The sequence below is a fragment of the Castor canadensis genome, chromosome 15 (genome assembly GCF_047511655.1).
Source record: "Castor canadensis chromosome 15, mCasCan1.hap1v2, whole genome shotgun sequence".
Taxonomy (NCBI): Eukaryota; Metazoa; Chordata; class Mammalia; order Rodentia; family Castoridae; genus Castor; species Castor canadensis.
Window position 1 is genome coordinate 79,452,959 of NC_133400.1, and position 14,445 is coordinate 79,467,403.

General features: G+C 34.7%; 1 protein-coding gene across 1 annotated transcript in view; it reads left to right on the forward strand.

Annotated features, from left to right (window-relative positions):
* Cubn (cubilin) overlaps positions 1-14,445 on the forward strand; it is a 253,945-nt gene that overhangs the window by 51,715 nt on the left and 187,785 nt on the right. Inside the window, exons 18-22 of the mRNA XM_074056589.1 lie at positions 484-628; positions 1,081-1,259; positions 3,658-3,823; positions 4,211-4,427; positions 7,326-7,456. Of these exons, the coding sequence (XP_073912690.1) occupies positions 484-628; positions 1,081-1,259; positions 3,658-3,823; positions 4,211-4,427; positions 7,326-7,456 (838 nt within the window). The remainder of the gene's footprint in view (positions 1-483; positions 629-1,080; positions 1,260-3,657; positions 3,824-4,210; positions 4,428-7,325; positions 7,457-14,445) is intronic.

The following is a 14,445-nucleotide window of genomic DNA, read 5'->3' on the forward strand; positions in this document are numbered from 1 at the left end:
TCCCTCTTCTCTCTCTGTCTCTCTGTCTCTGTCTCTCTGTCTCTCTCTCTCTCTTTTTCTCTTTCTCTAACTTCCTATCTTTTTTTCTGTCATCAATGAAAACAGTTTATTCCATAACTTCCTTTGGTTTCAGGTGTGACTGAAACTTTTGTTTTCACATACAGTATACTTGTTTCTGGTTGTTTGTGAAGTAGTCCAAAATTATAGATTTATTTTGTCTTTGGCATTGTGGAAAGTATTAGTAGGACATCTTTAAGATTCTTATGCTTTGGAATTTTATTGGCTTAAAGATTTTGTCAACATTTAGTCTTATTACATTGTGCTAAAAATGACATACTGGCTGCTTTCAAATATCATAAATATTACCTAACTTAGATTTTTGTACATATTGAATCTACCACAGTTTCATCTCCAAATAGTGCTACCATTGCCAAGGTAACTTTATCAGTTAGGATTACAGAGCTATCTTATTTTTCTGTTTAGGTTCGAGATGAGGAAACCTTACTTGGAAAAGTCTGTGGCAACGAAACCCTCTCTCCCATCCGATCTATTACTAACAATGTCTGGATCAGGCTTAAAATAGGCACTTCTGTCCAAAGGGCTAGTTTCAGAGCTGTTTATCAAGTTGGTAAGGAAATTGCTGCTTAATTTTTAAATGGCTAATTTAACTGATTGGAACATTTTAATTTCTTAAAATAAGTTATTTTATGTTCTCAAGTCTCAAGGAATTATTCTCTCAGAAATGTCACATTCAGGTTGGGCACTAGTGACTCATGCCTATAATTTTAGTTACTTGGGAGGCAGAGATCAGGAGGATCACAGTTCAAAGCCAATCCAGGAAAATAGCTCATGAGACCCTATCTCAAAAATACCCAACACAAAAAAGGGAATGGCTCAAGTGGTAGAGACATGCCTAGCAAGTGTGGGGCCCTGAGTTCAAACCCTATTACTACCAAAAAAAAAAAAAAAAAAAGAGTTCCATTTTGCCATCTTTTCAGGCAGAATTAGATTTTGCAATAAAGTTGAGGGCAAGAATTACTCATTTCTGGACAAACACTACTGTCATTTTCATATTTACAGCTTGTGGGGGTGAATTAACTGGAGAAGGGGTTATTCGCTCACCTTTTTATCCAAATGTATATCCTGGAGAAAGGACCTGTAGGTGGACCATCCGCCAGTCCCTAAGCCAAATAGTTCTTCTTAACTTCACTGACTTGCACATTGGAAGTTATACCCACTGTGATACAGATTATATTGAGGTAAGAGTAAACAAACCTTTGCATATTTGTACTTGCTTTTAAATTACTAAAATATTATGTCGTGTTACACTCAATTCATTTATATGAAACAGAAATCATTTATGTAGATCAATATCTCTTACAACTATCGGTACAAAAATTGTTAACAAAATGCTAGCTACCTGAATCCAGTGTATAGATAGGACTATGTTTCATCACCAAGTGATATTTATTCCAGGAAGTCTAGACTGTTACAATACCCCAAAATCAATGAATATCATGCTGATATCAATAAAATGAAAGTCAAATAAACATGTTCATCTCAATAGATACAGAGAAATCATTTGCAAAATCCAGCACTTTCCATAACAAAAGCACTCAGCAAACTAGGGGAAAAGAGAAGTCTTTAATCTGAAAAAGGGCAACCATTAAGAAAGCCACATATAGCATCATTTTTAATGATGAATTACAAAATGCTTTGCCCCTATGACCAATAAAAAGACAAAGGATGTCTATCCTTACACTTCTGTTCAACATTATATGGAATTTGTTCCTAGAGCAATTAAACAAGGAAAAGAAATTAAATGTATCCTGAATGGAAAGGAAGGAGTAAAAGTATCTTTATTCACAGATAACATAAGCTTGTCTGCAGAAAATCTAAAGGAATATATTCACATAAAAACTAATACAACTAATGCATTCAGCAAGTTGCAGGTTATAAGATCAAAACGTGAAAATAATTTCTTTTTCTATGTACTACCAATGAATTATTTGGAAATGAAATCAAGGAAATAATTCCATCTATAATAGCATTAAAATAATAATCATTAAGGAATATACTTAAAATGAAGTACAAGACTTGTGTTCTGAAAGCTATAAACATCATGGAAAGAAATTGTAAAGACCTAAATAAATGGAGAGATGTCTTCTGTTGACAGATAAGATTTAGTAATTGTTAAAATGGCAGTACTCCCCAAGTTAATCTAAAGATTCAATTCCAATCAAAATTTCAGGTGGTTCTTTTTGTAGAAATTCACAAACTGATTATAAAATTCATATAAAATACAAGGGAAAAAGAATAGCCAAAACATTCTGGAACAAAGTTGGAGAACTGACAATTTCCAAAATCAAACCTCAGAACAAAGCAGCAATCAGTACAGTCTGTTATTAGAGCAGGGATATAAATGGAGATCAATGGAACAGGATTCAAAGCACAAAAATAAACACATACTTTTAAGGTCAACTGATTTATGAAATAAAAGGTCATTTTTTTCAACAAATGCTGCTGAATATCTATGAGCAAAAGTATGAAGTTGGACCTCTTGCTTGTACCCAAAATTAACTAAAATGGCCTACAGATCTATCTGTGGGATATACAACCATGAAACTATTAGAAGAAATTAGAGTAGTAAGTCATTTTGAGCTTTGGTTAGGTAAAAACCTTCTTAGCTATGACACAAAAGTAAAAACAACAAAAGAGAAAATGGAAAAACTGGATTTCATCAAAGTTGAAACTGGATTTCATCAAAGTTGAAAGTTTTAAAAATTGACAAACGATATAGATAGACATTTATTTAAAGATGATATGCAAATGGACAAGAAGCATGTGAAAAGACACTTAACATAATTTTAGTCATCAGAGAAATGCAAATCAAAATTATTATGAGATAATATTTCACCCCCACAGGATGGCTGTAATAAAAAAACTCATAATAACAAGTATTGGTGAGGATACGGGGAAACTGGGACCCTTAAGCATTGCTGCTGGGAATGCACATTGATGTAGCTATTTTGAAAAGCAGTTTTCAACTCCTCAAAATGTCATACACAGAGTTATCATTTGATCCAGCAATCCTACTCTTACTTTTGTACATAAGGGCACTGAAAGTATATAGCCACACCAAAATTTATTTAATATTCCTAAAATGATTTATTATAGCATATGAAAATATCAAACAATGATTATTTATAATTTAAAAAGTGGAGACAACTTAAATATTCTTCAACTAATGAATGGATAAATAAAATATAATATACCCTTGCCATATGTATGGGCATTAAAAAGGAATTTATTAATGACATCTGCTGCTAGATGGATAGACTTTGAAAACATTCTACTGCCTGGAAGAACCTAGTCACAGAGGACCACATATTATGTGATTCCGTTTGTTGGAAATGCTCAGAATGGATTTATAGGAACAGAGAGATCAGTAGCTGCCTGGCACTCTGGTTTCAGCGGAAGGAGAGTAATTGCCAATGGAGTTTCTTGTGGCATAACTAAAATGCTCTAAAATTAATTATGTTCTCAAATTGATTATTCCTGTAGCAATAAAAGCATTTCAGAAATAATTGTTCTTGAAGCAGTTTTCCAAAACACATACCTAACAAAATAAATGTGGCTATACCTGTTTTACTTTAGATTGGTAGCAGTTCCATTTTGGGCTCTCCTGAGAATGAAAAGTATTGTGGTTCAGAAGTACCTTCAGTTATAACATCCGTGTACAATATTCTTTATGTCACATTTGTGAAAAGTTCTTCTACTGAAAATCATGGTTTCATGGCTAAGTACAGTACTGAGAATTTGGGTAAGACACTGTCTCTTTCTTCACCTTTTAAGCTGATATCAGAATAAGTGAACCATAGACCTAGGGATGTTGCTCAGTGGTAGAGAGTTTGCCAGCATGTGCGAAGTCCTGGGTTTGATCCCTAGCACAACAAAAAAACAAGTTCACAAGAATAAGTGAACAAAACTTATAAAGCACAATTAAAGACAGAATATATTTTTAATCAATACTTATCATTTTTTACTTGGTGTCTGTTTATAAGAGAAAAACTAAATTATTTTAAATGACACAAGACAAAGCATTTTTTTCTTTTGAAGTTTTAAGAGGTTATAATACCCAGGTTATTTTGGAATGTGGGTGCTTGTTGGCTACCTGTTGTGATAATTGCTATTATTTTTATTTCAACAGTGTGTGGGAAAGTTTTTACAGAGTCAGCAGGACTAATTGAAAGTCCTGGCTATCCAAATATCTACCCTAATGGTGTCAACTGTACCTGGCATATATTAGTTCAACCTGGTAAACTGATTCGTTTGGAGTTTGTTAGATTTCATTTGGAGTTTGAATATGGTTGCACCAATGACTACCTGGAAGTTTATGACACTGGCTCTGAGACATCTCTTGAGAGGTAAGGTTATTTTGTTTGGTTTTATATTTTCTTATACTGCACTTGGTAACTTATTGATTGTTTTCTAGATATTTTCCAGTAATCAGTAATATGCTTACTGTTATTTTTCATCCATTTTCTCTTCTATTTTTAAATTGATAACATATTTTTATCTTGTACAAGGTATTTTGAAATATATATACACATTGTGGAATGGTTAAATTGACATAATTAACAAACATATTACCTTACATAGTTATCATTTTAGTGGTAATAGCATACAGCATCCACTCTGTACATTTTTTAAAGATACATCATCAACCATAATCACCTTGCTGTGTGATAGACTTCTTGAAACTTATTTCTTTTCCAATTGTAACTATGTATCCTTTGACTAACATCTCTCCATCTTCACTTCCTTCCTAATCTGCCTAGCCTTTGATGAGCACTGTTAATAGTGTTTGCTTTTATGATATCAACTTTTTTAGAATGCACATATGAGCAAGATCATGTGGTGTTTGTGTCTCTGTCTCTAGCTTATTTCACATAATACAAAGTCCAAGTTTATTTATGTCATTGCTTATGGCAGGATTTCATTCTTTTTACATATATACATATATACATATGCTTAATCCATCCATGGACTCTTAGTTAACTCCATATCATGACTATTGTGTATAAAGCTGCAATGAGCATGAGAGGGCAGATATCTCTGACATGATGATTTCGTTTCTTCAGATATACTCAGTAGTAGGTTTACTAGATCATGTAGTAGTCCTATTTTTAATTTTTTGAGGAACCACTATGTCGTTTTCCATATGGCTGCATTAATTTATATTTCCACCAACAGTGTGTAAGGGTTCTCTTCTCCACATTTGCATCAACATTTATCATTTGTCTTTTTGATAATAGCTATTCTAATAGGTGTAAGATGATATCTCATTGTGGTTTTGATTTGCATCTCCGTGATGTTCAGTGACATTGAGCACTTTTTTCATGTACTTGGATATTTCTATGTCTGCTTTTGAGTAATATCAGTTCATGGTTTCCTTATTCCATTTTTTAAAAGTCAGATTACTTGTTTTTTGTGTTATTGAATTCCTTACTTACTTTGAATATAAACTGCTTGTCAGATGTATAATTTGCAGATATTTTCTATCCCATAGCTGTCTTTTCACTGTTTTTTTTTTGCCATGTGGAAGATTTGTAGTTTGATGGATTCCATTTGTCTATTTTTGCTTTTGTTGCCTGTGCTTCTGAGGTCATATCCATAAAAACCCTTGCCCACACTGATGTCATGAAGCATTTATCCTGTGTTTTATTCTACTAGTTTCATTGCTGCAGACCTTGACTCATTTTGATTTGAATTTTTGACATCGTGAGAAATAAGGGTCTAAATTCATTCTTCTGTATGAGCAGATCCAGTTTTCCTGGCATTATGTATCACATGACTATATATGGTCTGTATTTGTAGTTTACATATTGGTTTTTCCTACAGATGCTTAAATTTATGGGATATAGTTATAATCACTTTAATGTCTTCATCTACTAATAGGCATCTATATAATTTCTTGCTCGGTTTCAATTAATTTTCCCCTTTTCATTATGAATTATACTTTCCTGCTTAATAATAGTTGATAGAATGTTAGGCATTTTCAATTTTATGGTTTTGGCACATGACATTATTATATTCCCATAAATATTCTTGAACTTTGTCCTGGAATGCAGTTAAATTACTTGAAACCAGTTTGGTCCTTTCATTTTCCCTGTTGAACACATTTGTTTCCTGTCCCTGAAGAGTCCTTGTCCTTTTTGGCTAGATATCCAGTGTCTTGAGAGCCACTACTTTACATATTGTCCCCAGGTTTTTAGTTTCAGGTGCAAACTTATTATGTTTTTGTTGGAAATGGAATTCTCCCAGTTGCCTTTTTTATTTTTTCTTTGCATATTTTCTTTTCTTTTGTCATAACTTTTTGAACATTTTCCCCTATCCATTATTTTCTTAAATTTTTTTTCTGTTTTTACTTTTCCCCTTCATGTTTTGCTTCTTACTTATCTTTATTTTTTAAACTTTCTTCTTTTACTTCTTATTTGGGGAGGGGCAGGTGTGTACTTATAACCATTGGAAATACATAGTTTTTTGCTCAAAAATGTAAACCATAATGATCATGTCTAAATTTAGTATCCATGGTCACATGCATGTATGGATTTATTTAATTCACCTACCTTTATTTTAAGATGTTAAGTCTTTTTTAATACTAAAGTGTTATCATATGCCAATTTTTTTTCCTTTTCTCCTTCAGAAACTAACTTACATATTTCTCATATTCAGTATTTTCTCTTGTTTTAGTTTCCATGCTATTTTTTCTCTTTCATTTCAATTCTTTAATTTTTACAAGTGTGCTTTGATTTGGCATTTCTATTTTTCCTGTCTTTCTTTCTTATGGGTGTTTCTATAGTTCAAATCTCATGGCATAATGTCTTTTATAATATACAGCCTCATTTTTGGCATTACTAGACTCATTTTTCTGATTAAAATTGCTGGGTTTTTTTTTGCAAAAATGTTAGATGGCTTAGTAATTAAACCCTTAGTTCTCCATAGCACAGCTGTTTAAAGATACCTACAAAAGGATTACTGTTCCAGGCATGTTGTTCTACAAGCTTTACATGTAATGTATTAACTGCTCAAATTCGTAAGACCATCTCTCTAAAGTAGATATATCAACATCTCTGTTTTAGAGATGGAGACAATGAGGCAAAGAAATTGAGTAGAACTGACCAGTGTCTGTGCTCTATGAATTAATGACACATTGTTTCCCTTTACTGCATCCCATTATCATATATTTCCTAATTATTGGTACATCATTTTGAATATACTAAAAGTTTCAAACCTGTCTGTTCTTTCTTGGTTTGGAATAGATACTGTGGAACATCCATCCCGCCTTCTCTTACCAGCAGTTCTAACTCAGTGATGCTGAAATTTGTGGCCAACTCTGACCTCGCTCACGAAGGCTTTTCAATACAGTATGCAGCAATTGACACATCAGCAGGTAACAAAGCAGCTTTGCATGCTTGGTGACATTTATTTCATTACGAAGCAGTACTGACATCTAAGCCACAATAACAATACTTCATCCCAAACCTGTGGCACACAATGGAAGCAGTATTTAGAATATGGAATAAGATAAAATGACTTAAATAACATAGCAATGATTAGACAGAAGTTTTGGATCAGTTTTAGTACAATGTTAGTATTAATACTAATCAATTGTATTGAATCAATTATATTAGATCAATATGAATTTTCCACAGTATTAAGTTTTCTAAATTTGATAATTACACTGTGGTTTTATAAGGGAATGCTTTTGTTCTTAGGAGTAACACACTGGTCAGGCATGGTGGTAAATGCCTATCAGCTTAGCTACTCAGGAGGTTGAGGTAAAAGGATAAGCTCGAAGCCTGGCCTATGTTGTGAGATGATCTCTTGTCTCAAAAAATTGCAGAGGAATAATACACTGACTACTTTAGGAGTAAAGCACGTAATGTCTACAGATTACTCTGAAATGGTTCAGGTAGTAAGTGAGTGAGTGATAGAGTCAAAGAGAAAAGAGCAAGATTGGGAGAGAGAGAGAGAGAGAGAAAGAGAGAGAGAGAGAAAGAAAAAGAGAGAGAAAGAGAGAGAGAGTGAGAGGCAATGGTGGCAAAATACAAATGCATAAAATGGGTAACACAATCAGGACTGTTCTAGAAGCATGGTGTCATTCACTGAGCTCCTTTCAGAAAAGACTGGGAACTTTCCCTGTGCCTGGACGTGTTCTTCTGACAGTCTTGAGTCTGGAGACCCCAACTGTTTTTCTTGGAAAGTCCTTACACCACATACCAAAATCTTTTGCTCAGAATTCCTTATTTATTTCTCTTTCAGAGGCTCTGGTCATTACTCTGCAATTCAGGCAAAATTACTGTTCTCTGCAGTAGTTCTGTGTTTTGAAAGCATGAGTTAGGTTTCTCCAGAATCCTAAGTGCAAAATAAACATATACTTTTACCTCTGGTCAAACTCTGAGTAGGAGATAGTTCATTATCCAGCCCAAGCACATGGGAAATGCAATCCCTAGGATTCATAATAGGTTATATTGTGTGATTGACATGTTCACTGGACTTTGTTCAAGTGGTTAATATCCAAAAACCAAAGTTGGTTTCTCAAGAAATTATAGTGTGCACACAATTTTCCATACTTCTGTAGTTTTATCTGTCTCATATGTTTGGCCCCAAACCACACTGAATATTAGATTTGGGGTAAGTCACTTGAACTCTCTGAGCTGCAGTTTTCTCATCTGTGTAATTAAAGGATTGAATTTGATGATCTTTGAAATGTCTTCTGGGTCTAAACATCTTTGAACATAATTTTAATTTGCTGCATGAATAAACTAGCTGTATCATAGATAACATATAATTCAGGACAGAGCCTCCTGAAATAATCATGGAAATCTTTGTAATAACATGTAAAGTAAGACAAAGCTCTGTGGTGACAACTCTGTTAATATACCAGCTAGTGAGGCACCATTTACTGCAGAAACTAAGAGCAATTGAAATAATCTATCAAGGAGGATGTTAAAGTTAAAATTTAACTAGAAGTCTTCAGAAAGATATACAAGTAAAATAAAAGTCAATTAAAGAAAAAGAAAGGGCAAAACTGGGCAGGAAGAAAAATCAATAGAGAGAGAACAGATTGAGGATTTGAGGGTGTAGTCCATCTAGAGTATATACTTTGCATGCAGGAGGCCCTGAGTTCAATCACAGCAGCCCCTCACCCGAGAAAGAGAGAGAGAGAGAGAGAGAGGGAGGGAGGAAGGGAGAGAGAGAGAAAAGTGATTAAAAAAATTGAAGATACTGAATTAACAACTCTAATGAATGACTCTCCACCCTGCTAGCTTGTGAGTTAGTCATTATGTTAGCCTGTATTTGGTCCAGACAGGGCTGAAATACCAGACAAGGAAGAACATACCTTCTGTCCCTTGCCTTAGCCTGGCTGGTCACTGTGTGCCTGCCTTTTACTGGGTGAGGTCATAGGTCTGACTAATACAGTCAAATCATTTCAAATAGCAGTGGGAGGACTGGATCCAGGAGGACATATAGTACCTTCAATTTATAATTCTGGAGCCTGCCACAGTTTCCCATAGGGCAGGATGCAAATGACTGGCTCACAGGAATTACTGAGGGTGGCCCTACAGTATTTCTCAGGGAAGGGCAGAGTTCAGAAGACTGAATGGAGGTCAGGCTGGTAGCAGCCAGGCAGAGAGCTGATCAGAGGGAGCTGCTGACTCAAAACTACAGAGATATTAGGAATTATAAGACACTTTCTTTTCAGTTATCAACTTCTTTTAACTGTTTCCTGAAGATTGAAATAGTGTTAGGGGAAAGCATCAATGACCCTTATCCTATTTTATTGCTCTATCAGATGTTACTTTCAGAGCAATGGCAATGGTTTTGGTTGCTGATTTCAGGGTTCCTCAGCACAGTCAGTGTGTGTTTCCCTGCTCAAATCTTTCCTGTCTTTTCTGATAAAAGTGAAAATTTCTGATGCAAATCCAGTTACTTTTCCATCTGCGGTTCATGCTGTGTGGCTATGGCTATGATGTCAGCCATTAAATATGTGTTTGGGAGGAAAGAGATTCTCTTCCTGTCATTACTTTGACTCCATCCCCATCAGTCTGGTTTTGCCTTCATCCAGATGTGCCTGGGGAAATAGAAATAAAAGAAGTAAAGAGTAAAATGTTAGTGGGTAGAAACTCATAAGCCATTCTTAGTAACTGATTAAAATGTTTGTGAACTTAAAGAACAAAATATTTGAGCATTGAGGGAATACAATTGGATAATTTCACCACTTAAATTATAATTTTATATTCTACTAACATCTATTCCATATACGTTAACAATTAATCCCCCTAGCACTAGAATAGAACTCTAAAAGTACAAACCAGGGGCTGGACAGGGTGGCAAATGCCTGTAATCCCAGCTACTTGGAAGGTAGAGGTAGGAAGATCGAGGTGTGCAGCCAGCCTAGGCGAAAGCACAAGATGCTACCAAAAACAAACTAAAGAGTGAAGGGCTGGGAAGCTCGCTCTGGTGGTAGTGCTTCCTTAAGCAAGTATGGTGCCCTGAGGTCAATCCCCCATGACTCCAAAGAAAGAAAAGTAATAAATTATAAACCAAACAGAAATGTACTTAATTCATTTTTAACTTTAATATTAGATGAAAAACTAAATAATATCTACTCTGTTATTTTTCACACTGTAACTCATAACTTATTCATGACTGCATCTGTTAAAAGTATAGAGTAGACTAGAAAATAGAACGTAAAGTATTAGAGTTTACCGTACAAATTTAGGTAGCACTTCATGAAATCTGTTTGTAATATCTCTATGTGTGTATGATTGATGTAAATGCATTTTTATGGTGTGTCAAGGAAGTTCAAATCACAAATGGAGTCCAATTAACTTTTAAATAAGGCAGATAGCAATCTAGAATGTTGAATTTATCTTTCCCAAAATACACAGCTAGGTGATTTGGGAGCCAAACTAAACAGTCAGGCTCAGCATGCAATCCATGTCTTTGCCATGTCTCAATTAACTCTTGGAAATGCTTGAGTGCATTGCACATAGTGTGTGTGGGAACATTCAATTCAGCTACAAGAGAACTGTGGTGAACTTTGACTGTTTTTCTCAAAGGGGAAGAAAGAGCTTTATGATTGTCCTGGGAAATGACCAGGAATGAGCATAAACACATCAGTACAGGTTAAAGGTGAGCCCTACTGGGCCTTCCCAACTTCTTCCTCGCACTGGGTGTTTGGTGCTAGTTTTTCTCAGTCATCTTGCAGTGACCCCAGAGAAAAACATCTAAGAGTAGGAAGTTAAGAAACAATAACCAGAGAGGTAATAATAGACCTTTATTTAGAAGAAAAGAGTAGATAAATAGCTGTTCCTATTTTAAAACTTCAATCTGGGCAGCATTCTCAAACTCTTACTGTTTATAAGAAACTTGAGAAGGAGTGGATTATCTTGTTACAAATTCAGGTTTCAGGGTCTCATCCAGAAATTCTGATTAAAATAGGTCTAGAGTGCAGTTTTGCAAAGCAATTCATAGTTTTTGTGACAAAATTTTGTCTTTATAGTTAAGCAAAGACTGAAATTTAGGTTTTAATACATAAATTACTACAGAACTACAAAAAAGATGTAATGGCAAATGCTATGGTATGATGGAAAACAGTATTCATGATATAATGAGAGGAAGGCAGGGGAGAATGAGGTCTTGTTTCTATCCCACCTTGATACTAACTTGATATACTTCAGAGAAGTCACAAGCCTCTCGTATTCTTTCCACCTTGAATTCTGAATTTTCCATTGTCAGATACTTTATTTTTGAGGGAAGTTTTTTTAGTACGTCTATTCATCTCTAAAAGATTTACTTAAGTGAATTGGAAGTGTTCTCTTACATTTTTGCATGTATAAGTGTTCCAGTAGTTTCTACTTCCCATCTACATTCACTTCTTTTATTTATTACATTTCTTGGGACCTTAGAATGAAAATTCAGAATAGAATGCTTAGTTGCGATACTGCTAGGTCCTTACTTGTCTTTATTACTAAGTTCACATTTTTTTTTTTAGAGAGAAACTAGGAATTATTAAAGAGGACAGGATTTGGAAGGGGGAGGGACTTAGGTTCAGTTTTTTCTTGGCCATGTCTGAACTAAGTGATTTTCAGAACTTAGCATCCAGGAGACTCAGGTTCTTCACACTAAAAAGTGTGGATGATCATTCCTGGCTGTTTCTCAGTCAGGGAAGATAAAAAGAAACATTCAGCATTAAATTTCATTATAACTGTAAAGCATTGTGACTTTGCTAGATATCCAAGCACAATTCAATAGTGAGTGTTTTGCTTGTATTCATACTCATTTGAATTGATCATCTTTGAAATAAAAGGCAACAGTTGTGACTGCCTAGCAGAAAATTGTAGCAAAATGTTAGATTTCGGTTAGGAATGTTTCTTCTTTCCTAAGGGAGAAATTAAGTCTGTAAGTGTATCTTCCCTCAAGTCCTGGCTTTAAAGAAAATTTAAATCAAATATGCCAGTAAAAGCCCCATGATGATTCCTTGGGCTGGCTATTCATTTTATATCCAGAATATAAATCTGAGTCATATGGATTCATTCAGAAACCGAGACTCCTAAGTGATTTTAGAAGCCATGGTCTATGGATCAATCCTTAATATGATTGAACAATAACATAAATTATTCTATAAGGCAAAGCAGGGAGGTGGTAGGACAGTTACCCTAAATCTAGTGTCTCCCTATCTCCCTACACCATCATTCTTTTAGCCACAGGAACAGTTAATTCTACTCCTGTGACTCTGAGCTTGTGGGACTGATACCATCATTGCTTTGTGGCTTGGAGGATTACCCAGAATTCTGATTTCCTTCTTTGATCATGAGCTCATGATATGGTACAAAGACTTGTACAAAAATGTGCAGTGGAGGCTGAGAAACACTATCATTTACAGAAAAATCCAGTTTGGTGATTTTGTAATGGTCCATAGAGGACATTCGCATAATTTTTCTATTTTCTTCCTTTGTTTTCCTTTTCATTTGAGGTTAGTCGGAGAGAAAAATATGTGAGTTCTGCCAACAGTTGTCTTTGATCTTCAGAGATATTCAACTATATTGAATATAGGAAATGGAAAAATGTACTTTTCTTCTTTATCTCTTTGTAAGTGTTCTAAGACCAGACTAACAGACCAATTGTTATTTATATGAATTTTCCCCTGAAAACATGAGATAAAGGCACACATACATTTTTATGTATGCATTTTATATTGATGTGATAGGCATCTTGACAACACATGAATATCCTTTTGTAGGAAGACGTTCATTCCAGAGGAAACTAAAGATTAGCAGTATTCTCAGTATTCATATTATTTTAGAAAGTGCCATCTATACTGCCAAGGGAAGAAAAATGGATATTGTACAGACTTCAGTGTTGCAGAGATAATTTTTTTGTTTTTTGAGACAGTCTTGATATGTAGCCTAGGCTAGCCTCGAACTCATAATCTTTGCACCTCTTCTGGGTGCATGTCCTCTATTATAATGATGTACTGTGAATATCATCTCACAGTTTTACAGTGTGTGGGGCTCACCTGTTCTTTTTCCTCAATGTTACCTTTTGAAATTAGGAGTCCTTAAAAAGTTTTTTTTTTTTTTTGCTTTCTTGCCAAACATATGCTGGCTATTACTTTGTATTTAGTTTTGGAGATAATCCCCACTGGCTTTGAATTTATGATCCTCCTGTGACCATATCCTAAGTAGCTGGGATTATAGGTATGGACCACCATGCCTGGCTGTATTTCACTTATTTGGATCATCTCTAATTTCAGCAACATTAGAAAGCTCTGAGTATAGTTTTTGCATTTCCACTAAATTTAACATCAAGTGTTTTATGCTATTGTAAATAGTATTAAAATTTTTATATTCATTTAACTGATGTATGCAAAGTAAAATTTTGATTTTCAGATACTTATCTTGTATTCTGTAACCTTGTTAAATTCAGTTATTTTCTGATAAATATTTACTAGATTTGTTGGTATATTCTACATAGATGATCAGTTTTATTTTTACCTTTCTTTGTCTTTGTCTCAGGGTCACCTGTCTTATCACAATGATTTACCATACAATACTCAATAGAAAGGGTGAAATTGGTCATATTGGCATGCTTCTTAATTTTGGCAGGAAAGCATTTAGTGTTTAGTGTGTAAGTATGATGGTGGTGATTCTGGTTTTTTCACAGATATGTCCCTTATCAGGTTGACAAATTCCCTTATTTGTACTTGTCGAGAGTTTTTGTTTGTTTTGTTTTGTTGGTGGTACTGGAGTTTGAACTCAGGGCTTCACATTTGGCAGGCAGGCACTCTACAACTTCAGCCATACTTTCAGCCCTTTTTGCTCTGGTTATTTTGGAGAGTCTTGTTCTTTCACTCAGGCTGACCTGGATGGC